At 39.7% G+C, this 27,018-nt stretch overlaps 2 protein-coding genes across 2 annotated transcripts in view; one reads left to right on the forward strand and one right to left on the reverse strand.

The window, feature by feature from the left end:
- Positions 1–429: 429 nt before the first annotated feature.
- ankrd49 (ankyrin repeat domain 49) lies at positions 430–16,319 on the reverse strand. The gene is made up of 3 exons (XM_036556734.1): positions 16,253–16,319; positions 12,722–12,953; positions 430–1,071 (listed from the first exon to the last, which is right to left on the reverse strand). Exons 2-3 carry the CDS (start codon positions 12,929–12,931, stop codon positions 619–621), a joined length of 663 nt encoding a protein of 220 aa, XP_036412627.1. The 5' UTR covers positions 12,932–12,953; positions 16,253–16,319; the 3' UTR covers positions 430–618.
- An 87-nt stretch (positions 16,320–16,406) lies between these two features.
- Positions 16,407–27,018, forward strand: part of mre11a (MRE11 homolog A, double strand break repair nuclease) — a 131,083-nt gene continuing 120,471 nt past the window's right edge. The window contains exons 1-5 of the mRNA XM_036556092.1: positions 16,407–16,474; positions 17,927–18,006; positions 20,405–20,537; positions 24,111–24,271; positions 26,643–26,730. Of these exons, the coding sequence (XP_036411985.1) occupies positions 17,984–18,006; positions 20,405–20,537; positions 24,111–24,271; positions 26,643–26,730 (405 nt within the window). The 5' untranslated portion in view covers positions 16,407–16,474; positions 17,927–17,983. The remainder of the gene's footprint in view (positions 16,475–17,926; positions 18,007–20,404; positions 20,538–24,110; positions 24,272–26,642; positions 26,731–27,018) is intronic.

Below are 27,018 nucleotides of genomic sequence, written 5' to 3' on the forward strand. Positions count from 1 at the left end.
TAACATGATAAACAGAACTAGGTGTGTTATATGAAGGGATTATGCAGTGCAAATATTTCTCCACAACCAGGATCTGAGAACAAAGCACTGTTTTTACACGTAGTCATAATGTTATAACACTGTAATATTTCTCTTTTGAAAAGAAATTGGCTGGGGGGAAAAAATAAAGCAATACATTCTGGATTCAAGATAATAGTACTTTAGCTATGCTGTGATCTTTTGACCTATAGATAACAGCATGCAGTCTGAATGGTACCAATTGTTGTAGTATTAAATACATAAGGCTTGTAGATCTAATGCAAAAATAAAGAGGCTTCAAACTGCTAAACTGTCTTGGCTGACTGACTAAGGGTAATTTTGTGTGTATTTTATTTTTCACTCAACTATTGCTTTCACATAAATCTAGATGAAACATTATGAGGAGAAAGATTTGGATATTGTTATTATTTTATTATTATTTTATTTCCTCTATTCCAGCGTGTTCCACAGGGTTTAGTGTTCGGCCCTTTTACATTGAGAAAGGAGATCAGAATCCTGATCAGATACTGTACGGTTCTGATGTAGTGTATGAATTCATTAAATGTTCATGCATCATATTCATTTCACATTCTGAAACTGTCAGTCAATATTGTTACATGGCTCCGTCATTTCGAACAGACTGTAATGTGCACTCGTTCGGAGTGCGATGTCGTAAGCCGTTTCTCCGGCACCGTTCTTCAGTCCAGCCTGCAGGGCACGCTGTGACAGCAGCAGTTCCAAAGTCAATGCTGCTGCAGGGTTTCCTGCTGCGAGCTGCAGTGGTGTGAGTTGGCCTGTCGTCTTGGCATTGACCGATGCCCCCCGACGCAATAAACAGGATGCTACAGCAGCGTGCCCCCAGCGGGAGGCGCTGTGGAGCGGAGTCCAGCCGTCTACCGTTCTCGCGTGAAGCTCTGCCTTTGCGTCCAGGAGAACCGAAGCAACAGACAAATGACCACTGTATGCTGCGCGGTGGAGAGGAGTGTAACCGTCATCGTCACGGCAATTCACCAGGGACGGGTCAGATTCAAGGAGCTGCTTTACTGTGGCCAACTGGGAGAGACGGAGAAACATCAACATTAGATATTAACATTTGAGAAGTAAAAACGTATCAGTGCATCATGACGTATCAATCTGAAAGTGGAAATTTTGCAATGTTGAAATTGATTACTTTTTTGATTACAATTGATTGATTGATTGTTCCTATATTCAATATAGAATGCTCTTTTTGAAATTTGTAAATTTAAATATTGGTTTGATGTTATTGAAATATGGCACATTTTCAAAATAAATGTGCTACAGATGGACCCAAACATGATATCGCAAACCTTTTTGTACTAACCCTCCTCACTGCAGTGGAGGGTTAAACATAAAACACTCATGATATAAGCTACTTGACCACTTTGAGTTGAACCTTTTTTTTGTTTGTTTTTACTCTGGGTGCCCAAAATGCTTTGTTCCACAAAAGAAAGCCATGAATAACAGCCATAATTTCCAGGCAAAACAGCCATTCAGTACAAGGTATTCTTTTTTAGAAGCTATTTCCTAAGAGATTAAATGTAAGATCACTCCATTGCATGAAGAGGAAAGCCAAAAGAAAATAAGGGGACTTCAAAACTAGACTTTTTTAAATTATTAGAGAAATGGGCCTCCTAACAACCTGGTAGACACCAAAACCGTCACTATCAGATAAACAGCACTTCAAGCCTTCATCATTGAGAAAGAGGAGAAAATCAAGCTGCTTCAGATCTGAAAACATCCACAGGTGTTTCTGTCCATCCTTCCACTGTGAGAAGACGACTCAGCGCTATGGGTCTGAAAGGATGTGTAGATGTTACTGAGACAAGAAGAACACCTGCAAATCAAACACAAAAGCTGCTGGTGTTTTCAGGTGTTTTCTGTTTTTTTCTGATTGCTTGAAAATTAGATAAAAATGATCCTGTATTATTGGTCTGCATGGAAATGCATTGACTGTAAGGTCAGAGATTAACATCCCACTCAATATATGGTACCTCACCCTCCTCTTCATTAGAAATGCCTACCTTTGTAGTGGACTTCTTATGTGGGTGAATCTCATCAACTGAGTGGAAGCATAAAATAGACTTATCTAATAAAGTGCAGGGTGAGTGTGTAGAGAGAAATATATATATATAAGCGTATTGCAGCATCTGTATTTACTCTAAATGACAGTATGTTCTTCAGTATGAAGTTGCACTGAACTATTTGCATAGATGGTGAAAAGTGGTGAAGTTTGAGGCTTTTTCAGTCTCTCTTTCAATACAAGCGTTAAAAGTCAAGTTTCAAAGCTCTGCCAGCTTATATGAAGAGCTCCAGAGGTTTGCTTGAATTGGCTGACATTTAGCATAATGAGGGATGCCCTTCTCCTCAGAGATTAAACACAACAGCTTCATCTTCCCTCAAGAGAAACCTTCTACTGCTGTAACACACACAGAAAAGACACCCCAAAATAGACTCGCTCGCTTCAAAGTTAATGGTGTTCCATCTCGATTGGACGCACACACACATTCTGCAGCTTCAGTTAAGGTTCAAATGAAAAACCCAGGCATTCCGCCAACATTACTTCAGCAGCTCATCACTCTGTTGACTTTATAGAACATATCAGTGCAGACTCACGTGTCTGAGAGTTCAGTGAAGTGAAACAGTGTGTAGGTGCGTTTAGTTCCCTGCTTTCCTCAAATGACTTGATTAAGGCCCAATCCCATTTCACGCCTTGCCCCTACTACTTAGCCATTAGCCTGCCCTTTTTCATATCTAGTGGTAGGGTGTCCCAATTTTGGTTGAGATGAAGGGGTAGGGCGAAGTGTTAGGACTACATGGCCCTCAGTTTGATGTTATTTCAAGGCATTTTGGTCCTTTTCTTCATAACAACCATAAACAATGGCATGCTGTTACGGCTGTGCCTACGCGTCTTGTTCTTTCTGTGTTTTTCTCTGCGTCTGTTTGTGTATCCCTCCATGTCACTAGGTGGAGCTGTCCCTGATCCTGAAGGCTGCTGATAAAATGGCGGGAAAAATCCAGACGTAGAGAGAGAGAGCGAGCGAGCGAGCAGAGGGTGGAGAGAGAGAAAGAAACTTTTGTTTTGAGCTGTTGTGTTGGCTGTGTGCTGCGTGGGATGTTTGCTGTTGTTTTGTATTTGATAGCCTGTGTGTAAATAGTGTCCCTGTTCATTGTGACTGTGCCGGAAGGGGGTAAGCGCCATTTTCTTTGTATATACCTTTTTCTCCTGTTTATCATTTAAGTTAGAGTGGGTATGGTTTGTTGTTTTGGCCTGACTTAGCCCTGGAGAGATGGCTTGTTTCTTTGTACATAGTTAATAAATAATTTGTAATAATTGTAAATAATTGTAAATACACTTTGAACCGGGTAATACCTTGTGTGGTTTATCATACACCCCACTGTACTACCATTTTCTGGCCTTATACCCTTAGGCAGGAACGTAACATATGCTAATGTATCATAGCTATGTAGCTAAATTTCCAGTTCCACCTTAAAAAGTCCAGCAGTACTAATGCCTGAAGTGTCAGTATGTAACTGCCGCTTTCAGCTTAATATCACCAAAGAATTAAAGGTGGGTAATAATAAATAACAGCCCCCAAAAAATATTAACTGTGTTTAACAGACCTTTTTCACATTGCCCCTCCATTTTCACAGGCTCCAAAGTAATTGGACAGTTGACTCATAAGCAGTTTCGTGGCCAGGTGTGGCCTGTTCTCTTGTAATTTCAGGACAAACTAAGGAATATAAGGTCTGGAGTTGATTTGGCAGCTGTTCATGGGAACAGATGATTACTGAATTCTTTTCATGGTAAAGAAAAATCCCTTCACAACATCTTGTCAGGTCAAGGACTTTCTAGAGGTGGATGGCGTATCAATGTCAAAGTATACAATCAAGAGATGCCTTCATGAACGTAAATATAGAGGTTTACCTCAAAATGCAAACCACAGGTAACACTCAAGAACACAAACGCCAGATTAGACTTTGCTAGAAAACATCTAAAAAAGCCTGTCCAGTTCTGGAATAACATTTTTTGGACAGATGAAACCGAGATTAACTTGTACCATGAAGGGAAGACAAGAGTATGAAGAAGGAAAGGAAGGGCTCATGATCTGAATCATACTGTATCATCTGTTTAACATGGTGGAGGGAGTGTTATGGCTTAGGCATGTACGGCTGCCAATGGAACTGTGTCACTGGTGTTTATTGATAATGTTACTGCTGACAGAAGTAGCAGGATGAATTCTAAGGTGTACAGAGCTGCTCAGATTCAGTCAAATGTTGCAAAACTGACAGGACGGTGCTTCAGAGTACAGATGGATAATGACTTGAAACACACTGCAAAAGCACCCCAAGAAAGAAATGGAATGGTTCTTAAATGGCAGAGACAGTCACTTGACCTCAACCCAACTGAGCATGCTTTTCCCTTACTGAAGACAAACTGATGGCAGAACGACCCACAAACAAACAGCAACAGAAGGCAGCTGCAGTAAAGGCCTGGCAAAGCATTTCAACGAAGGAAACTAAGCATTTGGTGACGTCCATTAGTTTCAGACTTTGAACTTGCATCGAAGGTCTTATGGTTTTTATGTTAGGGCCTACATCACAAGGATCACGCAAATTCAATATGATAATAGTAAAAATAATAATTTGGGATTGATGATCATACATATACCAATTCAACCAGCAGAAGGCGCTAGCAAATGTGATTTTAAGTGCTTCGAAACAGCAAATTATTTTTCAAAATCATTGTTTCAGGTGTTTCAAAGCTTCAGAAAGCCTTGTTGCCCTTATCACTTGCATCAAACCGCTTCTAGAGCTGTGACGCTAATGTTGCTAATGAGTAATGGTGGTATTCCACTAATTAGCATGGCTTCATTCCTAAATCTTCATAAACTTGCCTGACACAGTGGTGAGTGGTTAAGTAATCTCAAACAGACTTTCTTCAATCAGAGTGGTTTGATGTGAAATGGTCAACTGTGGAGAAACTTACTGACTCAGTTTTCTTTACAGTGGTGGTGATAGGAACCAGGGGTCACCAAGTCAACTCTACTCAAATACAGACATTTTATTTACTATCCAAAACCACCAGTGAACCTACATGAGTCTTCTGAGTTTTATATGTAATGTTGATGATGGCAAAATAGTCATAAATCTGAAAAAATAAGAAAAAAAAAAGTCTTCTTTGGGGACTATTTTGCCTCACAACATCCTGCATGTGCCCCTCTGCCATAAATGGATTAAAATAGGTAGATTAAACATACATTTTCAGCCAAAAAGTTTATCCCAAAACTCTAACAAAACAATGCGTTAGACATCAGACAGCATATATCTAGACTTTTCATGTAGGAACTTTCTGTGAGGGAGCTTTTAGAGGTGGACGTCTGGTTCCTATCACCACCACTGTGAACAGTTCTGACTCAGTAAGTTTCTCTAGAACTGAGCGTTTCACACCAAACCACTCTGAATGACTGTTCACCTCTTAACGATTGAATTATGTAGAATGTTTAAAAATTGGTTCCCTCTTTAACAAACGTGCCTCAGTTTGAGACAAGTCTGTGATGATTAATGTTAATCAGTGGAAGATCAGCTTCCATTACTTGTTAGCTACGTTAGCCTTGCAGTAGAAAACTAAAGAAACATTTTTTGGATTGGCTATGTTTAGGGTAAAGGAGAAAACTGTGTAAATAATATTTTTTGCTGTGTTAAAGTAAGCATTTCTAACCCCAGCTGCTACTGACCCACTGACCTAATTCAGCTCACATTGGATGATGACATTAAAAATCAGATGGGCTGCTTTTAAAAAAAAAAAATTGCCGGAGGTGAATGGAGACATTTTCATTGCACCTCAGCAAGCTAGATTTGCATGCAAATCACACCATCACAGTCTCAGCAGGACCACACACACACACACACACATGCACGCACACACACACACACACACACACACACACACTCATTTCCTCCATGTGTGTGAGAAATGAACAACTGCTTATCCTATTCCCCCCAGTTGTGTGTGCCACAGCAACATTAACAGATTTTAATGTCCTTACATGGCATGCAAATGTACCCATACAGACTCACAGAGCAGCGGAGGAACAACCTCCCTCTGTATGGCTTTTGCAACAATATATACACTCCTGGTCATTTTATAAGAACCTCCTCCCTGGTAACTCCACCTTGCTGGTGTACAATTAGCGACTGTAGACCTGAGGTCTGCTCAGCCGAACAACTGTCCAGATCAACTGGTACTACCACAACTGAAGTCAGAGATGGACTGTCATGGACAGGGATGCAGGACGTGGGGGTGCTGAGGGTACACATCTGCTTGTTTTAGAGTGGAGTTTGTATGTTATATTTTATTCTATATTCTATATAAAATGTATCTATTTTAAAAACCTGCAGTAGGCCTGAGCAGTTTACATTGAAAATACAACCCCATTTCCAAATAAGTTGGGACGTCGTGCAAAATGTAAATAAAAACAAAATGCAATGATGTGCAGATCATTTAAACCCTATATTTCATTGAAAATACTACAAGGACAACATATCAAATGTTGAAACTGAGAATTTTTATTGTTTTTTGAAAAATATAGGCCCATTTTGAATTTGAAAGTTGGGATGGGGGCAAGAAAAGGCTTGTAAAGTTGTGTAATGCAAAACACCCTGGTGGTTGATTAGCAACAGGTCATTAACACGATTGGGTATAAAAGAGCATCGCAAAGAGGCGGAGTCTTTCTGAAGTAAGGACGAGGAAGAGTTCACTACTCTGTGAAAGACTGCACGATCAAATATTGCAACAATTTAACAGTAACATTTCTCAACATAAAATAGCAAAGAACTTTTGCTTTTCCTCATCTACAGTACATAATAACATTAAAAGAGTCAGAGAATCTGGAGAAATCTCTGTATGTAAGGGACAAGGCCAAAAACCAGTATTTGCTGGTCGTGATCTTTGGGCCCTCAGGCAGCACTGCATTAAAAACAGACATGATTCTGTAGTGGAAATCACTGTATGGGCTCAGGAACACTTCTGAAAACCACTGTCTGTGAAAACAGTTTGTCGCTGCATCTACAAATGCATGCTAAAACTCTAAAATGCCAAGAAGAAACCACATATAAACTGGATCCAGAAACACCGCCACCTTCTCTGGGCCTGAGCTCATTTAAAATGGACTGAGGGGGAAGTGGAAAAGCGTCCTGTGGTCTGACAAGTCGACATTTGAAATTCATTTTTTAAAATTCATTGACGCTGTATCCTCTGGGCTAAAGACCACTTGTTATCAGTGCACATTTCAAAAGCCAGTATTCATGATGGTATAGGGGGGCATTAGTGCACATAGTATGGGTGACATGCACATCTGTGAAGGCGCCATTAATGCTGAATGTTATATACATGTTTTGGCAAAATATGCTGCCATCCAGACGACGTCTTTTTCAGGGAAGGCCTTGATTATTTTAGCAAGTCATTGACAAACCACATTCTGCACACATTGCAACAGCTTTGCTCTGTATTAAAAGAATCCAGGTGCTAAACTGACCCACCAGCAATCCAGACCTGTCACCTCTGATAATGCATTTGGTGCATTATGAAATGAAAAATACAACAAAGGAGACCCTGAACTGTTGAGCAGCTGAAATCCTGTATCAAACAAGAATGGGAAAACATTTCACTTTCTAAACCACAGCAGTGTCTCCTCAGTTCACAAACTCTTACAGAGTGTTGTTAAAAGAAGCCGTGATGAAACACAGTGGTAAACAAACCCCGTCCCAACTTTTTTTGGAACGTTGTTGGCATCAAATTCAAAATGGGTATATATTTTTCAGAAACCATAAACACTTAGCAGGGTTTGTCTTAAAAAATATGGTTTATGATATGATATATATATCATTGCATTCTATTTTTATTTACATTCTGCACAACGTCTCAACTTTCCTGGAAATGCGGTTGTATATTCTCATTATATCGAGCTGAACCTCCTCCCGCACCCACTGCTGTTGCTTTGGGGCATGTCGATAAACCCATGCAGGTTGAGGTGCAAAGGGGAAAGTCTGCGCAGAGCTGCAGGCAATTTCTGAGCCCCAAAGCAGCCTAATATTGTTTTTAAATGTAAATAAATAAAATTGTAATGATGTCCCGCGCGCCCGCTGTGTGTCCGAACGTGTGCCTATAGACATGACACAACCAGTTACAGTGCCTCATTTCAACAGTCTGATCTGACAACACTTAACTCATTAGCATAAAAATTTCAAGACAGAGCAGAGAAGGGGTTTAACATGTCAGCTGTATGTGTATGTTACCATCACCCGCCACGTTATGTATACGTAGTTCATGAAACACAAACCCCCAAATTAAAACACCTTCTCGCCTCCATGGTCACAGACTCAGTTTTATAACGCGGTGCTTTGTTACTAAACGCTTAAGTTGATGGATAGAAAACATCATGCTGTGATAAACTGGTATTTTACACACCTGTAACACACTGACTGTATTTATCATCTGTATATTTTCGGAATTCCCGATCGTACGTGGCAGAGAACAGCGTTCATCCTCCCCTGATCAGCTGTGACCGTTCGCCCTGCTGTGCTAAAATCCCTCTCATTACTGCTGATACCTGCAAAAATGCTTAACAAATGCATGACAGGCGCATTTAACAAGCAAGGGGAAAGATCCGCTGTGACCTTTTCACCAAACTAACACATTCCTCTCATTATCCATGATGTGACTGCAACTGAACGTCACCTGGTTTGTTCAGGGGCATGTTGACTCACTGCTCATTGTGTGAAGCAATGCACAACACAACAACAGGCACAATATTTCTCGTTCGAAACCATTACAAAACAAACCCGAGTCTAATGCTGCAGCCCTAAACCCAATATTTATAGGATCCTATCAAGCTTGTGTTGGGTAGCAGACCTATAAGGCCACACACTCTCAGAAATAAAGGTACAGTCACTGGGGCAGTACCCCTCACCACCTATTGTTACACTCACTTAAAAAGACGGTTCTTCAAAGGTTCTTTAGTAAAAAAAAATGGTTCTATATAGAACTATGAACACTTACAGAACCCTTTGAATGATTAAAAGGTTCTTTGCATCATGAAAGTGTTCTTCAGATTGATGGAGAATGTGCTATAGAAAAGGGTTCTATGTAGCACGAAAAAGGGATCCACTATTGTAATAAACCTGACATCGTAACAAGAGAAGAATCATTTTTGGTGCTATATAGAACAATTTATAGCACATTTTCCATCAATCTAAAGAACAATTTCATGATGCAAAGAAGCCTGTAATCATGCAGAGCGTTTTTTGAGTGTTCGTGGTTCTATTTAGAACTGTTTTCCTTACTAAAGAACCATCTTTTTAGAGTGAATTGGTTTCTAATAAAGTGGACAGAGAGTGCTGCAAGAATGTTGGCACAAATTTATGCTTAGTCATACGCACAAATTTGAGCACCCCTGGTCAAATGATGTTTTGGTGATTTTCTAAGTGAGAGGTGAAGTGAACACCTCCACGTCCTCTACAGAGAAAAAAAAATAAATATGGCATTTTTATGACAATTTAACAGTTTCACATATTGGAAAAAAATAAAACAACATACTGACGTGGCTGTTTTGTGTTTAAACTCAACAAATAAACAGTTACTGTGCTCTAACATGTCCTGAAGTTTGTTCTCTGTAGAGGACTTGCAATTTATCCAGTGGTGCTTAATCTTTTGCGCATGTCTGCATGTATAGAGCTGGATCATTACCAGAACCAAGCAGCCAGAAACTGCTTTCCCTGCACCAAACAGGCCTCATTCATTTGAAGAGTGTGCAACCACGCAATGCTACAGCTCTCTGGAGTTCGCCACACTAATTCAGGACTTATCAGAAGCACATTTTTCCATCTGCTTCATGGACGTTTTGTGAGAAATGCAATTAAAATACATAATAAAAAGTTACAGAGAAAAAAAAGCTGACTTATCATGATAAAAAGCTCATTTGCATCAAACTTAGAGCAATTAAGCCTGTCACAATCGCCTAATCGCAATTACTTAAGCTGGCTGTAATCATTTTCCACAGTCACTAAATGCAACAGTTATATTACAGTGCAACACAGAATGTGAATGGAGTGTGCTGAGTTGGAGGCAAATGCATGTAAATGTAGGAAGCAGTAAATGTATTCCTTGAAAAACTGTGGCGCTTATGAAAACAAAAAAAGTTCTAACTTCTAACTTCTGTTCTCACATGTTTAGAGAGCAGCGCTGAGTAAAGTCTTTTATGTGTTAGTTATGTAGCTGATTCTAACGTGTTTAGCTCTCACTCTTGTCAAGAACAAGCTTTGATTGACTCTACACAGTTCTGTGTAACCAGAGACGTTTGAGTGTGTGAACTACTGATTCGACACTGCAAACGGTTTTAGCTTCTAAATAAACACAGATACTAAGTAAGGTGGACATTTAGCTAATGTAGCCACTTTTACTGCAATAGTTGCAATAAACAAGAAAATACAATTAAGTCATTAATCGCAATTATTTATCTGCCAAACAATAATTAGCTAAATTTTCATGATCGTGACAACTCTAATAGCGATGACTTTACACTAGTGTTCAAAATCAATGTTTCTAAATCAATGTGTAATAGTGAATCAATGGTTTTCAATAATCTGAATCCAATATGGTGGCAGAGAAATGTACAAAATAATTGTTATATACTAATCTGTCTGTAGATTTACAAAAGAGTAACACGAAGGCGTAAAGTAAGGAAGGAAGGCATGAAAAGAAGGAAGGCAGACGTAAAGGCGTAAACAAAGAAAGGAAAGCATAAAGTATGAAAAGAAGGAGTTAAGAAAGGAAGAAAGGAATGAAAAGAAGGAAAGAAGGCGTGAAGGAAGGAAGGAAGGAAGGCAGACGTAAAGGAAGGAAGGAAGGAAGGAAGGAAGGCAGACGTAAAGGAAGGAAGGAAGGAAGGAAGGCAGACGTAAAGGAAGGAAGGCAGGCATAAAGGAAGGAAGGCAGGCGTAAAGGAAGGAAGGCAGGCATAAAGGAAGGAAGGAAGGAAGGAAGGAAGGCAGGCAGGCATAAAGGAAGGAAGGCAGGTGTAAAGGAAGGAAGGAAGGAAGGAAGGCAGACGTAAAGGAAAGAAGAAAGGAAGGAAGGAAGGCAGACGTAAAGGAAGGAAGGCAGGCATAAAGGAAGGAAGGAAGGAAGGAAGGAAGGAAGGCAGATGTAAAGGAAGGCAGACGTAAAGGAAGGAAGGCAGACATAAAGGAAGGAAGGCAGACATAAAGGAAGAAAGGCGGGCGTAAAGGAAGGAAGGAAGGTGTAAAGAAAGAAAGGAAGGAAGTCAGGCATAATGGAAGGAAGGCATAAGGAAGGCAGGAAGGAAGATAGGAAGAAAGAAAGGAAGGAAGGCATAAAGGAAGGAAGGCAGGTGTAAAGAGGCAGTGTAGAGTCTGCCTCTTACGCTTCGGTAAGAATTTATTTTTTTGTTTAGTCCAAACAGATACTGCAGGCGGCTACAGGCCACCACACACTGGAGGAAAAGCTCTGCACTGCACTCAGAAAAATATGAAAATGTGAACTGAATTCAGCTACGCTTCACATTTCCATTCAGTCAAATCAGAGATATAAGAGACATACATGAGGGAAAATACGACTTTAGGTTATCCACATTGGCTGATGTGTAATCAGACGATTAGTATTTGTCTGTTTATTATAAAGGCTGGTGTAAATTTCAAGTCACATCATTTATTATGGACGTGGTCTGGGTTTAATATAGTAGAGTAACAAAGAGATGGTAGGTTTTTTTGTCCACCTGAGCCTGTAGCCTCAGGACTCCTGTACTGTTTTGTTTTTAGACTATTTCTGATATAATGTCTGATACATTCGAATATCAAATCTAACTAAAATGCCCATCCATAGTACAAGGCAGAGATGTTTCTTGTTATAGGTACAATAATACAATTCATTAATATATAAAGTGACTCCAAACCTTTGAACTAGTGCTGGGCAAAGCGACAATGTATATCATTATTGTGATAAACTGCCACAATGTAATAAAATATGCTTTTGTGAAATATGTACATCGTCAGTACTTGCAGAGCGCTCATCAACGGGATGTTTCAAAATCTTTTCCCATTTAACTGGATTTTGTGCCAAATATTGCAATTTGTGTTATTTAACTTCAAAGCCTCGAGCCAGAAAAAAGTATACACTGGTCTTCTTAGCCTGAAAAAGCCAAAACCTCAATGCATAGAATACAATCACAATTGAAATCAGAATCGCAATATCAGTCAGAAAAAATCGCAATTAGATATTCTTCCAAAATCGTTTAGTACTGAAACGTTTAGTTGAATAACTAACTTGCTTGGCAGAAGAAGTGCTTTTAATTAAGTCTAGAGCTCTGCACACATGTTCTGATGCTCGTTTAGACCTTGACCAGCTGAATCTTTGACTAGGCTGTGAGGTTTAAGGAATATAATCAGCTGTCCAATGGCTTGTACGTTAAGAGTGTTTTAAATTAATGGGTTTTCTTTCTTAAGTGCAGGAAAATGAGAAATTATCGTCAGTGATAAATGACCATGTGCTACAGATACAGCAGATAAAGACCAACAGGTATTTTTAATGAAGGTCATACAGGTGGTGCATATCTACACTCTGCAGCTGTGCTGTCTGTAGCCTGTGTGAGAAGATAAAGATCATTACTCTGTTCTTTTCTGCAGCCCAAAGCATCAGCTCCACTGGATTGTCTTTCAGTCTGAGCTCCTGCTGCTCGTACCACTCCTCGCTGTGGTTGCATTCGTCGTCATCGTCCTCGACTTCTTCCTCCTCCCATGCGCTCTCTGTCCCCACAGGAATCATGTGACCGTGCGACTGAAGGAGGTCCAGCTGGTTAAAACCTTCTGGAAACTCCATCTCCAACCATGCACTTAAGAGCCTTGATTTAACAGGAAAAAAAACACAAAATTGATAGTTCTGCTGAGCCAAATACACTGAATATATAAATGTATGATCCTACATGAACTGAATTCTGTACTGATGCACCAAGTTATTAAAAATCAAAGTGCTGGTCATGAAACAATCTTTTACCAAATAGTTTACTGAGTGATTCATCAAAAATCTAATTGACACACCTTTCTTTTACCCCAAATGTACTCGGACAGCCAAGATATCTTTTGCCATCTGAAATTATGTATATATAAATAATACTGAAAGTGTTTTGAATGACAGATTTTGAGTGATACAGATTTTTTTAGTTACATTAACCTCATTACACCAGTAAAAAACTGAAGAAGCCATTTACTGAACATTCGCCACGGTTACATGCAGCCTAATAACCCATTCATAATCCGACTAATATCCGACTAATCCGACAACTCAATCTGAATAGAATACGTCCATGTATACACCTCAATGGGAATAGACTAGTCTGATTGAGGCCATTCTGAAGACAATTTCTATCCAATTGATCGAGGTGGGTAATCCTGCAAATAATCTATTAAATAGAAGAATAATAGCCTGTATCTGATTACATTCCCTATCGGAAAGTTTAAGTCCGTTCTGATCATGTTCGTCGCGTCATAGTGAAAGTTTATACCGTTGAACATGGCGGAGCAGAAACTGGTCTGCAGAGCAGACGAAGTTTATACTCTGGTCTTTAAAAGACGGCGGTGGGACGGACGTCCAGCTTATGTGTCTCAGAACACGACGTCTTCCTCTCGGCCTTCTTTAATAAGGACATGTGAAGGACGTTTTCCTGAGTCTGACATCATTTTAAACTGATTAAAAACACAAGCGCGGCTCACTGCTGCTCGTCTTACTCTGACGGGACTGGACGTGATGCTTGTTGTCATGGTAACGTCTATACCAAGCGGTACTCTAAGCATGCGCGTTATTTTTCATTTTTCAGATTTTCATCAGATTGTTGAGCAGAGTGAGAATATAAACACCTCAGTCTATAATCGGAATGTATTCAATCAGATTGGCAAAAAGATTGGTGTATTTTATCACACTATCATATCTGCGTTGCACTGTGCCTAAGAACACCCCTTAATCCTGACAAAACCACATGACACACAGCTCTCTCTAGAAAGATTCTGTTTCAATTCACAAAGCAAAATGTATTTAACAAAAATATTTAAAGTTAGGGTTTCAGTTTAAATATTTATGTAAGAATTAACAGTAAAATTGCTGCATACAAAAGTTTAAAATATATACTAAGTTTATTGTCTGAGGAAAATTCTCAGCTTTTCCCATACAGCTTACGTTTTTTTGATGGCTCAGATGAGTCCTAACATTATGGATATATAATACTCCATGGTTTCTGCAGTCAGCTTTAGTTGAATTCCACAGAAACTCTGGTATGATGATGAAAAACAGCTTTAAGGGACCAGTAAAAATATTTTAACTTTAACTTACAATAATGCAGTAATTTTTGCTTTCTATTGTTTCACCTGTCAAGAAAGTTCACACAACAAATGTAAAGAGGCAAATCTGGTGTTTTGATATATAAACATGACAAAGAAGCTGCTGGTGTTCTCAGAACAATGGACTGACCACCCCAGAGCAATGGACTGACCACCCCAGAGCCCAGACCTAATCGAATGTGGACCATGTGGATCGTGAGAAGCAGAAAATAAAGCCAACTTCTAAGACTGAACTTTGGAGGTGTGGAAAAACATCCCTGCAGATTTTTATTGAAAAAACTGAAAGCAAGTCTCTCTAAAAGAACCAAAGACAAAGAACAGACAAACTAAATACTGAAACAATTATATGTAGTAGTTGAGGCCTTTGAATAACATTGAACAACCTACTGAATGGTCGTTTTGACTGGAAATGAATCAGCTGTACAGTACTGTTTGAACATTTTGAAGTGTGGAAAGGCTACAAATCTTCTGTCCAACTATCACTTGCTGCAGAACCACAAGTCCAAAGGGGTGGAGCCGGACCTGATCCAACTCCGCCCACGTCTTCTTTTCATCGATCTAAAATCATCGCATTTCTATTGGTCTTTAAACTAGTATTACTTACGACTTATTTCATTGATCTTACCTCTTGAGTTTTTATCTGTGGGAAACCCGCAGGTGATGCTGGTGTCTGTGTTTTTCTCGATGTTGCTCCGTCCTGAACGCCACAACACAGCCTTTATAATCGCGATGATTATAATCGATTCACGACGTTCACACTCATTTGTCACAACTCAAAACGCTTTTTTCACATTCTGGTACAAAGTCCGTTCTGTAGGCCTGCATCTCAAGAGTACTTACGGGTTCTAGATGAAAACGCTGAACGTTTTTAAACACTAGAATGCACTTATGACCGCTCAAAATAACCCACATAACTGTGTTTTATCAACTAAATCCTGGAATTTCATAATAAAAATCTTTATAATTACTTTTTTTAACATTTAAAAGGATTTGGTATCGCTGCCACACATTTCCATAAGTCTAATAAAAATGACTCAATATGCCTAAAAATCATATTAAATGTTGTATACCCTGATAGGCCACTTTATTACCTCATTCTACCTTGTTTCTACACTCACTGTCCATTTTATCAGCTCCCCTCTAGTTCAGACCAATTAAAACACAACGTGGGAGGAGTTGGATCAGATCCAGCCGAATCCCCTGGACTTTTGGTTCCGCAGCGAGGACCATCTCGCTTCTGTTTATCGTCTCGTGGTTGCTGTGGATCACTGCGCATAAAGCACTCGCACAAATAAAGGCCATTAATGAGAAAGAGAGGTACGGAGCCCCGCTGGTGACATCCTGTATAAATGAAAATAATGTGTGGCCACGACTTAGTAAGGCGTGGGAATGAGATGATTAAGTCGTGGCCATGACTTAGTAAAGCGTGGGAACAAGATCCTAATGCGTGGCCATGACTTAGTAAGCCATGATCTCGTTCCCACGCTTTGCTAAGTCGTGGCCACGACTTAATCATCTCATTCCCACGCCTTACTAAGTCGTGGCCACGCATTAGGATCTCGTTCCCACGCGTTAATAAGGCGTGGCCACGCATTATTTTTATTTATACAGGATGTCACCAGCGGGGCTCCGTAAGAGAGAGACAGAAACCAAGAAAACAAGCTCATCCAGCAGCTAACAACATAGACCGGTCACCGAAACAAGCCTGTGCAGTACAGAACACGCATTAACTCTCCAAACGCAGCCGGCAGACATGCTTAGGACACGATATTCACACAGACTTCTCGTCCAAGTACAGATAAACACTTACCCTCCTCACCGCAGTGCACAAAAGCTCCTACAGCCTTTTTTAACCAGCATTAAAGCGAAAGCTTCCTCTGTACCTTTTTCGTGCTGGGAAATGTAGTTTCTTATCAGCGTCTCTTCAGCGACTCAGTTCGCAGCAAAAACTACACGTCCCGTGACGCACCGCGTGTCGACGAATTCCGGGGGTGGGAAATTTCACATGTGTGCGTTTTCACTGGTGACTGAGGTAAATGGACTTTTGGAAACGAGCTTTTTGTAAAGTTATAACATGAACTAGCAGACCTTTACTAGTAAATATAACATGGCGCTGCATCATTGGACAGAGTGCTTTTGTCTTAAGTAATATTGTCGTAGTTAAAGTGCGTCACTGACGCAAACCCAAGCTAGCACGCAGAGCAGTAAACATTATATTTCATTACGAATTATAGGCGATAAACTACGGTTTTGAGTCGATGTTTCAAATGCTGTTATGATGCGGTTCATTTAAGTAATATACGGTCCACAGGGTTCATATATAAGTTACTGTAAACTTTGTCTTGGTTCATCATTTAACCAAAACAAACTGCTTCTGAGACTGAGTTGAACCTTGCGACCTCAGTGATTATTATCATGTGTCAACTTCCACAACAAAACAGTGAAAAAGAGGGAATATAAACTACATTTTCTTTGCTAAGTGCTCTTAAACATCAAAAAAGTTGCTTGGCTTGAGGTAATATGTGTATGTTGGATTGATAGACATGTAGGTTACAAAGGGTAGGTTATGGTTCTTAAGGGTTGCTTTAGTAAATATTATATTTAGAACGATAAGGTCAATATAAACCATTCCAAACTTAAATAGTTCTTTGGATTAATAGAGAATGTGTTATATGTGGTTCTATACGGAATTCTGTTGAAAATTCAATATAGCACCAAAAAGGGTTCTTCTATCATTACAAGTTTGACACCGTAACAGTAGCAGAACCCTTTTTGGTGCTGTATAGAACCATTTTCGAAAAACATTTGTGTGGAATCATCTACAGCATGTTCTCCATTAATCTAAGGAACCATTTCTCCAGGCAGAGAACCATTTAAGTATGAAATGGTTCTATATGGAACTCATGGTTCTAAATAGAACCATTGTCTTCACTAAAGAACACTTGTAAAATCTTCTTTTTTTTAAGTGTGTTGGGTATAGAACGGGGTTTGCCACACTTTTTTTGGCCAAAAACACAAAACAGTACACAAAGAAGGAAGGGAAGTAGATTTCAAATCAAGGTTTAAAATACTTAAAAAATATTTAATTTAAAATAAGTAAAAAACTTGTTTGCCAGCTTTGCCTTGCACGCCACACATTGGGCAGCCCTGTTGTAGAATCAGTGCAGTGTTTACATCTCTGTTAGGCACTGTCCCAGATGGCAGGCTAAGCCCAGAGTTCCTCCACCAAGTCCACATTTTGGTGACATCAAAAAATATCAAGGGATTTTGGGTAATAGTGCTTGTGAGTGCAGATTTTGCCATAAGGCAACACTAGCCTTAGTAACCTCAGTGATTATTAGTAAGATCCCAGCGCATCCCAGTCCAGGTGTATCGATGATAAAGAAAAAGCCGCTTAACAGTTCGAAATTGTGTTGAAAAAGATGTTAATTGGTGGTGGTACTGTTGATGTTAGTTAACATGTTCTTCAAATTTCTCTCCTCAGGTTTTCTCTCCTCTTTTACAGCCGATTAACTGACGACCTCATTGCCAGCCTCACAATATGACCTCATCTGGAAATACAATGTAGGTGCAGAAACTTTGATTGTGAATTCTAGCTGTGACATCAATTCAGGGTGTTTTTACACTTTCTGGGCCCGTTTGGGGTGAGGGGCTCATTATCGCTGGTTTTCCACCCGAACTGTGCATTAATTAAGCAGCTCCATAGGTCATTTTTCAGGTTTGCAAAATGGTCAGCACTAGCTTCATCCGTTTGCTACTTTTTATGATTTTCCTTGAGTACAGAAGCTCAAGCAGTGAAGAACAGCACTTTTTTTTCTCACTGTTGCCACAAAACTTGGAAAGGGAAGTGATGCAGTGGGTCGAGGCAAGAAAAGTCAGGTTCCAAAGTCAACCAATCATGCAGACCCTCACGCGGTGCTGGGAGTGGATAGTTTTACACTCGCGCAGAGGACAGTGCCAGAGTTTGCTGGAAGGGAACCCCAACCACCACCTTTAGGAGGACCAGAGATCGGTACTCTGGACTGCTCTCGGGCTCAAAAACTCTTTTGCTGCCCTGTTGTGGCTCCACAGCAGAATCAGCTGAATTACATTTGTAGGTAAAAATAAAATAATCCTCCTTTACAGTAAAATAAAGCTCTGCTGATCGTTCAACACAGTTTAACAATAAATGGTCTTAAACTCTGGAGTTAATGTAGAACTGCTAATTCACCCTTTAACCCTGAAGATCAGCGCAGACTGCTGGTCACCATAGACAACAATCTTGCCTAGCTAGTAGTTAATGAAAAGGCAAAGAGAAAGATTTAAGATGAACTTTGGTCATTTGGAGACGAATGGACTTATTTGTGTTTATTATTATTATTATTATATTATTATTATTATTATTATACACTCCAGCTGGTTTCCTAAAACGTTTAATCTGCAACTAGAAACTGTCAAACTCTTAGAAGTTGCGAAGCTCCTGTTCCACCTTAAATGGTGCAGCAGTTACATTCATCATTTAAGGTGGAACAGGAAAATCGAACAAGAAGCTGGCAAATGAGAAACGATTTTAGCCTCATAAAAAGTGAAACGTTGAGAGACATTGTGGAAAAATTTCCTGCTGAAGATGCGAGAAAAGAGGCTATAGCTGAGCCAAAGCTTAAAACAGAGCAAAGTTAGTCTGTTATATTATATTTTTAGCCTATATTAGTACATCAGCACATACTGAGACATATTTACAGCCAAGATGGTAAAATGGGCATTAAATGTTGTGGCTCCAAAAGTGGTTTGATTTTTGTTAAAAGGACTTCTTAACATTTGGGTTGTGACCCCTGGTATATAGGAGCATTGTGGAAATGTTCTGTCCATTGGTACATACCATCATTTTGACCATAGTCTTAAGTATATGTGGGGTGACTAGGGTTGTATTAAGAAATGGACAGCAGCAACACCAAATATAGAAATTATGTAGATTTGTCATTGGTCAGACTCTCACTGTCCAGACACAACTGCTGTAAACTTGTATGTCTGGTGGTCAAGACTTCAGCACAGGCCGACCTTTTCACTGCAGGGGCATTAAAAATGTAGAGGTGAAGACTTCAGTGCTGCCTAACCTTTTCACAGTAGGAGCTTAATGGACCATTTCATTGATAGCTTTGTAACCTTAATCCAGGAAACTGACTGTGTGTTTGGCCCACACTTTCATTCCTCAGGGTCTGAACTACAGAGCTTACACATTAATTCCACAGCATTTACTGAACAATATGGCTTATATTAATAAATAATAAAGGTAGGTGGGGTTGCTCCAAAAAATGAACCACTATTTTTAAAATAAATTTTATGTTTTTTGTTTTTTTTTGTAAAACAGCTGTGGACCGTGTGGACCGTGTGGACCACATTCTTGTTTCAAACATTGAAGTAACGGCTACACAATATGAGTAGCTTTTCTGCAAAATAAATGTAGTTCATATTTGAGTTTTAAATACATGTATTATGATAAATATATAGATTTTTGATACATTGGCCTATTTTATCACTTCATTATAATAATCAGAACATTAATTTTTCACGAGAATTTCCAAAATTCACAAAAAGTAACCCTATTGGACTAAAAACAAAAAAAAGTACAATAAGAAGCAGACTCTTATACAAAAGCTGCAAAGAGAAGGAATAAAAAATGGTGTCACCTGATTTAGAACACATCAGAGACAATTTCCAAAATTCTGAATCTTAATATTATTAAAAATATCAAACATAAGGGTTATTAAAATGTTCAAATATGAGTTGGATGTATGACCTAGTTTTAATACAAAACTTATTATTCATTTGCTGAATTTAACATTCATCATTAAAAACAATAAATTGTTTGCAAACAACTGTGTAGTTTTGGGTCCTGTCTAGAGCTGGACGATATGGCAAAAATGTAATATCACAATGAGTGACTCACAACCTGCATTCTGTTCTGTCTCTGACTTTGCTGCAGGGATGACGAGGACACGTTTAAAATTCTCGTTGCCACTGACATCCACCTGGGTTATCTGGAGAAAGATGCTGTTAGAGGCAATGACACATTCGTGACATTTGATGAGATAATGAAACATGCAAAGGAAAATGAGGTGAGAAATGCAGCAAACACACTTCATCAGCTTCTGAATATTTTATGTTCACTCAGGACGAGTACGAGGAATTTCCCTTGGTGCAGTTGGTGCAGTTATTTTCATAAAAATATAGAAAAATGCATAGAATATAGAATAATATGCAGTTAGATTTTTATTCATGGCTTCTTTAGGGCTTATTTCCTGAATATGGCTAAACTAATTTTAATTTCTAGTCTCCCTGCAAAGCACAAACCACCAACAACACATTTACACAGTTATATAATCTGAACAGTAAACAGTAGTAAAGAAGATGATGACTTTTTAAATGTATTTAAATTGTATTTTATATATTTAAATATGTGTTTTGTGTTATAAAGAAGTAAAGTGGATTGACTAAAATATCTGTTAATTATTAGATGCTGTTTACAGTGAGGGGAAAGTGTTCAGGCGCTTTTGTTTTCTGTTTGCGTTATATATTTTTACATTGACACCAGGCGCAATGTATTTTATTGTAACGTTTTTTTATTCCAAGCAACTGGAATAGAATTGGAATTGGAGCATTTCTGTTAGTTTGATCATTGTGAAATTTTCAGACAATGTCAAAGGGCAACTGCTGAGCTCAAATTATGCACTTAACTAAAAATTGCCAAAAAAAATGAATTATTTTTATTTATTTTTTTTTTGGACAGTGACATTATAGAACTTGGTTTATTTTTATGTTGCCTTTACATGCATAAAGGTACTTTATTTGGAACACCGGTGCACATACTTATTCATACAATTATCTAATCAGCCAATCATGTGGCAGCAGTGCAGTGCAAAAAATCATGCAGATATGGACCAGCGGCTTCAGGTGACGACCATCAAAATTAAGAAAAAAATGTGATCTCAGGGAGTTTTGACCATACTGTTGGTGCCAGACAGGCTGTTTTGTATGTTTCTGTAACTGCTTGCTGGAATTTACACACCCAACAGTCTCTAGAGTTACTCAGACTGAAACAATGAAAGAAAAATCAGTGAGCCGCAGTTCTGCAGATGGAAACACCTTGTTGATGAGAGAGGTCAGTGGAGAATGGCCAGACTGGTTCGAGCTGACAAGAAGGCTACGCTAGCTCAGATAACCACTCCAACCTTGAGACAGATGGGCTACAACAGCAGAACGTTCCACTTCTGTTGGCCAAGAACAGTAAGCTGAGGCTGCAGGCTCATCAAAACTGGACAGTTGTTAGCCTGATCTGATTAACCTCGATTTCTCAGATGGTGGGGTCAGAATTTTGATCCAGCAGCATGAATCCATGGACCCGATCTGCCTTGTGTCAGTCCATGCTGGTGGAGATGGTGTAATGGGGTGGGGAATGTTTTCTTGGCATACTTTGGACCCATTAATACTGATCAATCATCACTTGAGTGCCACAGTCTGTTTGAGTGTTGTTGCTGACCATGTGGATCCCTTCATGACCACAATGTACCATCTTTTAATGGCTACTTCCAGCATGATGATGCACCATGCCGCAAAGCAAAAGTCGTCTCAAACTGGTTTCGTGAACATAGCCATGGGTGCAGTTTTCTTCAGTGGTCTTCCCAGTCACCAGATCTGAATCCAGTAGAACCTTTGGGATGTGGTAGAGGAGGAGATTCACAGCATGAAAGTGCACCTTAAAAAACTGCAGGAATTACATGATGCAATCATGTCAGCAGGGACCGGAATCTCAGAGGAATGTTCCCAACATCTTGTGGAATCCATGACAAGAAAAAATGAGGCTGTTTTAAGAGCAAAGAGAGGCCGTACCCAGTATTAGTACAGTGTTCCTAATAAAGTGCTTGAAGTGTGTGTGTGTGTGTGTGTGTGTGTGTGTGTGTGTGTGTGTGTGTGAGCGTGAAAAAACTAAAATAAACTTAAATGAGCGTTTAATTTACTGAAGATAAAGATTCATTCAAAGGCCATATCACCCATGTGAAAAAGTAACTGCCCCCCTAAAGCTGACTGTAACTGGTTGTGCCACCCTTGGCAGCAACACCTGCAGTCAAACGTTTGCGATTACTTGCAGTTAGTCTTTTATATTGCTGTGGAGGAGTTTTGTCCCATTTCTCTTTGCAGAATTGTTTTAATTCGGCTACGCTGGGTAGTTTTCGAGTATGAACTGCCTGTTTAAGGTCATGCCACAGCATCTCAATGTGATTCAAGTCAGGACTTTGACTCGGCCACTTCGAAACCTTCGTTTTGTTTCTTTTGAGCGATTGGGAGGTGGCTTACTTGTGTGCTTCAGATCACTGTCCTGCTGCATAACCCAACTGTGCTTGAGCTTTAGGTTATGAGTGATGGGCAGATATTCTCCTTCAGGATTTTTTGATAGAGAGCAGAATTCATGGTTCCATCAACTATGACAAGTCATCCACGTCCTGCAGAAGCACAGCAGCCCCAGACCATCACATCACCACCACCATTGACTGTTGGTTTGATGTTCTTATGGTGGAATGTGGTGTTAGCTTTATGCCGGGTGTAACGGGACCCATGTCTTCCAAAAAGTTCCACATTTTACTCATCAGTTCACAGAATATCATCCCAAAAGCTTTGGGGGTAATCTCGATGTTTTTTGGCGAATGTGAGACGAGCCTTTGTGCTCTTCATGGTCAGCTATGGTTTATGCCTTGCAGCTCTCCCATGGATACCATTGTGGAATCGTTTACATTGACTTTAACTGAGGCAAGTGAGGCCTGCAGTTCTCTAGATGTTCGTCTGGGTTCTTTTGTGAACTCCTGGATGAGTGATGGATGCACTCTTTGTGGAATTTCGGTAGGCCAGGAAGGTTCACCACTGTTCCAAGTTTTCTCCATTTGTGGACAGTGGCTGTCACTGTGGTTCGCTGGAGTCCCAGAGCCTTAGCAATGGCTTTGTAACCCTTTCCAAACAGGTAGAGTTCGATGACTTAGTTTCGCATCTGTATTTGAATCTCTTTAGAACATGGCGTTATGCGCTGCTTTTTCAGACCTGCTAGCCTGCTTGATATTGCCTGACAGGTCTTATTTAAGTGATGTTTAGATTCTGCAGGTCTGGCAGTAAACATGTCTGGGTGTGGATAGTGAAATTGAACCCAGTAGTAAGTGATTGATTTAGTAGCTAAGGGGGCAGTTACTTTTCACATAGGGCCAGGTAGGGCTGAACAGCATTTTTCCTTCAATAAATTAAATCATCATTTAAAAACAGTATTTTGTGTTTACTTGGATTAACTTTGTCTAATATTAAAGTAGTTTGATGGTCTGAAACATTCGAGTGTGACACATATGCAAAAAAATAGAAGATATTTTTTATAGCACTGTATCTGTTGGTAAAAATCATGGCAAAAGCATAGCTTACGTGTAATGAAGTGTTTACAGGTGTTTATTCTCTGATAAAGGTGGTGTATACAGCACTGATATTTCCTGAAGGTGTAAAGCCAACATCCAACAATGTACATCATGAAAACAATAAAAATTCTTGAACGCTGCCTGTAATGCATTTAGCAACAAAATCGTTCTTATTTTTTAGACCAATCAGACCAATGATGTACACGCCCTCTTCTCCCTCACACATACGTTTTCTCCTCTCTGAAGGTGGATTTTGTATTGCTGGGTGGGGATCTTTTCCATGACAACAAGCCGTCTCGGAAAGCCATGCACAGCTGTCTTGAGATCATGAGGAAATACTGCATGGGCGACAACCCCATCCTGTTTGACATCCTTAGTGACCAGGCAGTCAACTTTGGCAACAGCAAGTAAGTGTGCATGTCAGCATGGGATCTTTATGGTGTGTTTCTTTTGAACTCTAGTGTGATGAAGGTGAAATGAAGGAAGTCCTCAATCCTGATCCTGGAAGTAACAGTGCTATTCATACTGTAATTAGGAGTGCAACGATTATTCGACTTAGTCGACTAAAATCGATGACTAATTTAGTGTGAGATTTAGTGTAACTGTGAGAGCGCCCCCTGCTGTTGCCACTATCCATTTTTAGTTTTCATTTCTCAAAGCTTTAGCCGGCCTGCGAGCCATGCTACGAGCCACACATTCAACTCTGTCTCCTTGTTATTCACCATCATCTCTGAAGTATTTTATTTGATGAAATTTCATCAACATTAACACCCGGAGGTTATACGAGGGGCGGTGGAGATCAAGTCTGCAGTGTCTGAGATTTTCAAAATGCAGAGTTAGAAAAGAAAAACATCTCACAAGTGAAGCAGCGTTTTACGGTAGAAATAAATGGAGCTCATTATGCTGGTATTGACCTACGCTGCCTGACACAGCTGCCTAAAATAACAGAAATGGACACTTAAACAGAAGTTAAGACACCTCTGTGGTTATCTTAAAGTTAGGACAGTATTTAGCAAATTGAGTCTAGTTCGGATGCTTCTGTAATACTGTCTTCTTATCTGGAGTTAATGAATAAGATTATAAAGGTTGTTTTCTAATAGCTTCCATCCTAAATTCAGGCCTAACTGAAGTCGTCACGGTGGCTAAACAGATCAGATTTCAGTGTTAAGATGTTTCTGTAATATGGCCCCTGGCACTTGGCGAATAAAGATTCTGATGCCCATTCCAAAACCATGGGCATTAATATGGAGCCCCCCCCCCCACTTTTTCAGCTCTAACAGCTTCCACTCTTCTGTGAAGCTTTCTACAAGACTTTGGAGTGTGTCTGTGGAAATGTGTGTGTATTCAGTCAGAAGAGCATTTGTTGTGAGGCCAGACACACAAACAATCTTTTTTCTAGTTCAAAGGTGTTCGGGGGGGTTGAGGTCAGAGTTTTTCCACACCAGACTTGTCAAACCATGTCTTTATGGACTTTGCCTTTTGCACAGGGGCTCAGTCATGCTGGCACAGGAAAGGGTCTTAAAAATTTGGAAGCACATAATTGTATGAAATGTCTTCATATGCTGTAACATTAACGTTACCCTTCACTGGGGCTAAGGGCCCTTACCCTGAAAAACAGCCCCAGCCCATTGCCCCTCCTCCACCAAACTACACTGTGAAACTCCGGTAGGTAGCATTGTCCTATCATCCACCAAACTCTGATTGGTCCATCAGACTGCCAGAGAGAGAAGCATGATTCATCACTACAGGGAACACAGGGAATACTCCAGAGTCCAGTGTTTTACATCACTGCAGCCGACGCTTGGCATTGCGCATATAAACGTTAGGCTTGTGCGCAGCTGCTCAGCCATGGAAACCCATTTCATGATGCTCAGTTCTTGTGCTGATGTTGGTTTCAGAGGCAGTTTGGGACTCTGTGTTGAGTGATGCAATAGAGGAAAGATGATCTTTTTTTTATGCTACATGCTTCAGCACTCTTTGGCCCTGCTCTGTGAGTTTGCATGGTCTACTGCTTTGGGCTGGGCTGTTGTTGCTCCATTTCGCAATAATAGCACTTACAGTTGACTGGGGCAGATCTAGCAGGGCAGAAGTTTCCGAGCTGACTTGTGGCAGAGGTGACAGTGCCATGTTTAAAGTCACTGAGCTCTTCAGTATGACCCATTCTACTGCCAGTGTTTGTCTATGAAGATTGCATGGCTGTGTGCTTGATTTTGTACACCTGTTAGCAATGAACTCATTTAGGAGGGGTGTCCACATACTTTTGGCTATATAGTGTGTTAGAATCGGGGCGGCAGTCAATAATTTCTGCAGTCAACTAATCTATCCACTTTTCTTAGATTAATCAAGTGATCAAAACATTATGCCTTCTTTTATTTGCATTGTGCCTCTCAACAGTAGGAGTAATATAGATGCCCCCTATGTTTCTGTGGCATATTACAGTCTGTCAGAATGACTGTGTGAATCATATGTTCATTATAGTGCATTATAGAGCACTTTTTAAACTAAATAGACTTAGAAACATATTAAAAACATATAAAAACTCTCTACACTTCCTAGTTACTTCACTCTGTTGAATGTTGCGTTGCGTGCAGCCAACTTTAAGTCCAAATTCAAAATCAGTACATTGTGCATTTAGTGTATTTTTGAATGTAATTCTGAATCATACTGAGGAGAACTCAGTTGAATTGTGGTGAAATTTGAGATTTTGTGACGTTTAGAATTGTTTTCTGAAAAATTGCTATAAGAGTTTTTTTAAAATCGCTCTTGTCTCTGTGCCAGGTTTCCGTGGGTGAACTACCAGGACGAAAACCTGAACATTTCCATCCCTATTTTCAGCGTGCATGGAAACCATGATGATCCGACTGGGGTAAGGAGAGAATGAGAGAAACGAGAGAAAGCAGGGAGATATGTATTTATGTATGTGTGTATATATATATATATATATATATATAATAGCACCTTAGAAAATCCACATGACAGATTTACATAGTGCAACAAAGTGGAGTTCCATTAACGCAAAAGAAGGAAAAAAAAACGGATGAAAAGATCATTCTTAATGAGAACATAGGGAATAAATTGCTGCTTCGCTAAAGAGATGCTTTTTTTTTAACCTGGATTAAAAATAATAATAACTATAGAATAAATGCTAGAGTTC

This window comes from Colossoma macropomum, unplaced genomic scaffold (assembly GCF_904425465.1).
Source record: "Colossoma macropomum unplaced genomic scaffold, Colossoma_macropomum, whole genome shotgun sequence".
In the NCBI taxonomy this organism is placed as follows: domain Eukaryota; kingdom Metazoa; phylum Chordata; class Actinopteri; order Characiformes; family Serrasalmidae; genus Colossoma; species Colossoma macropomum.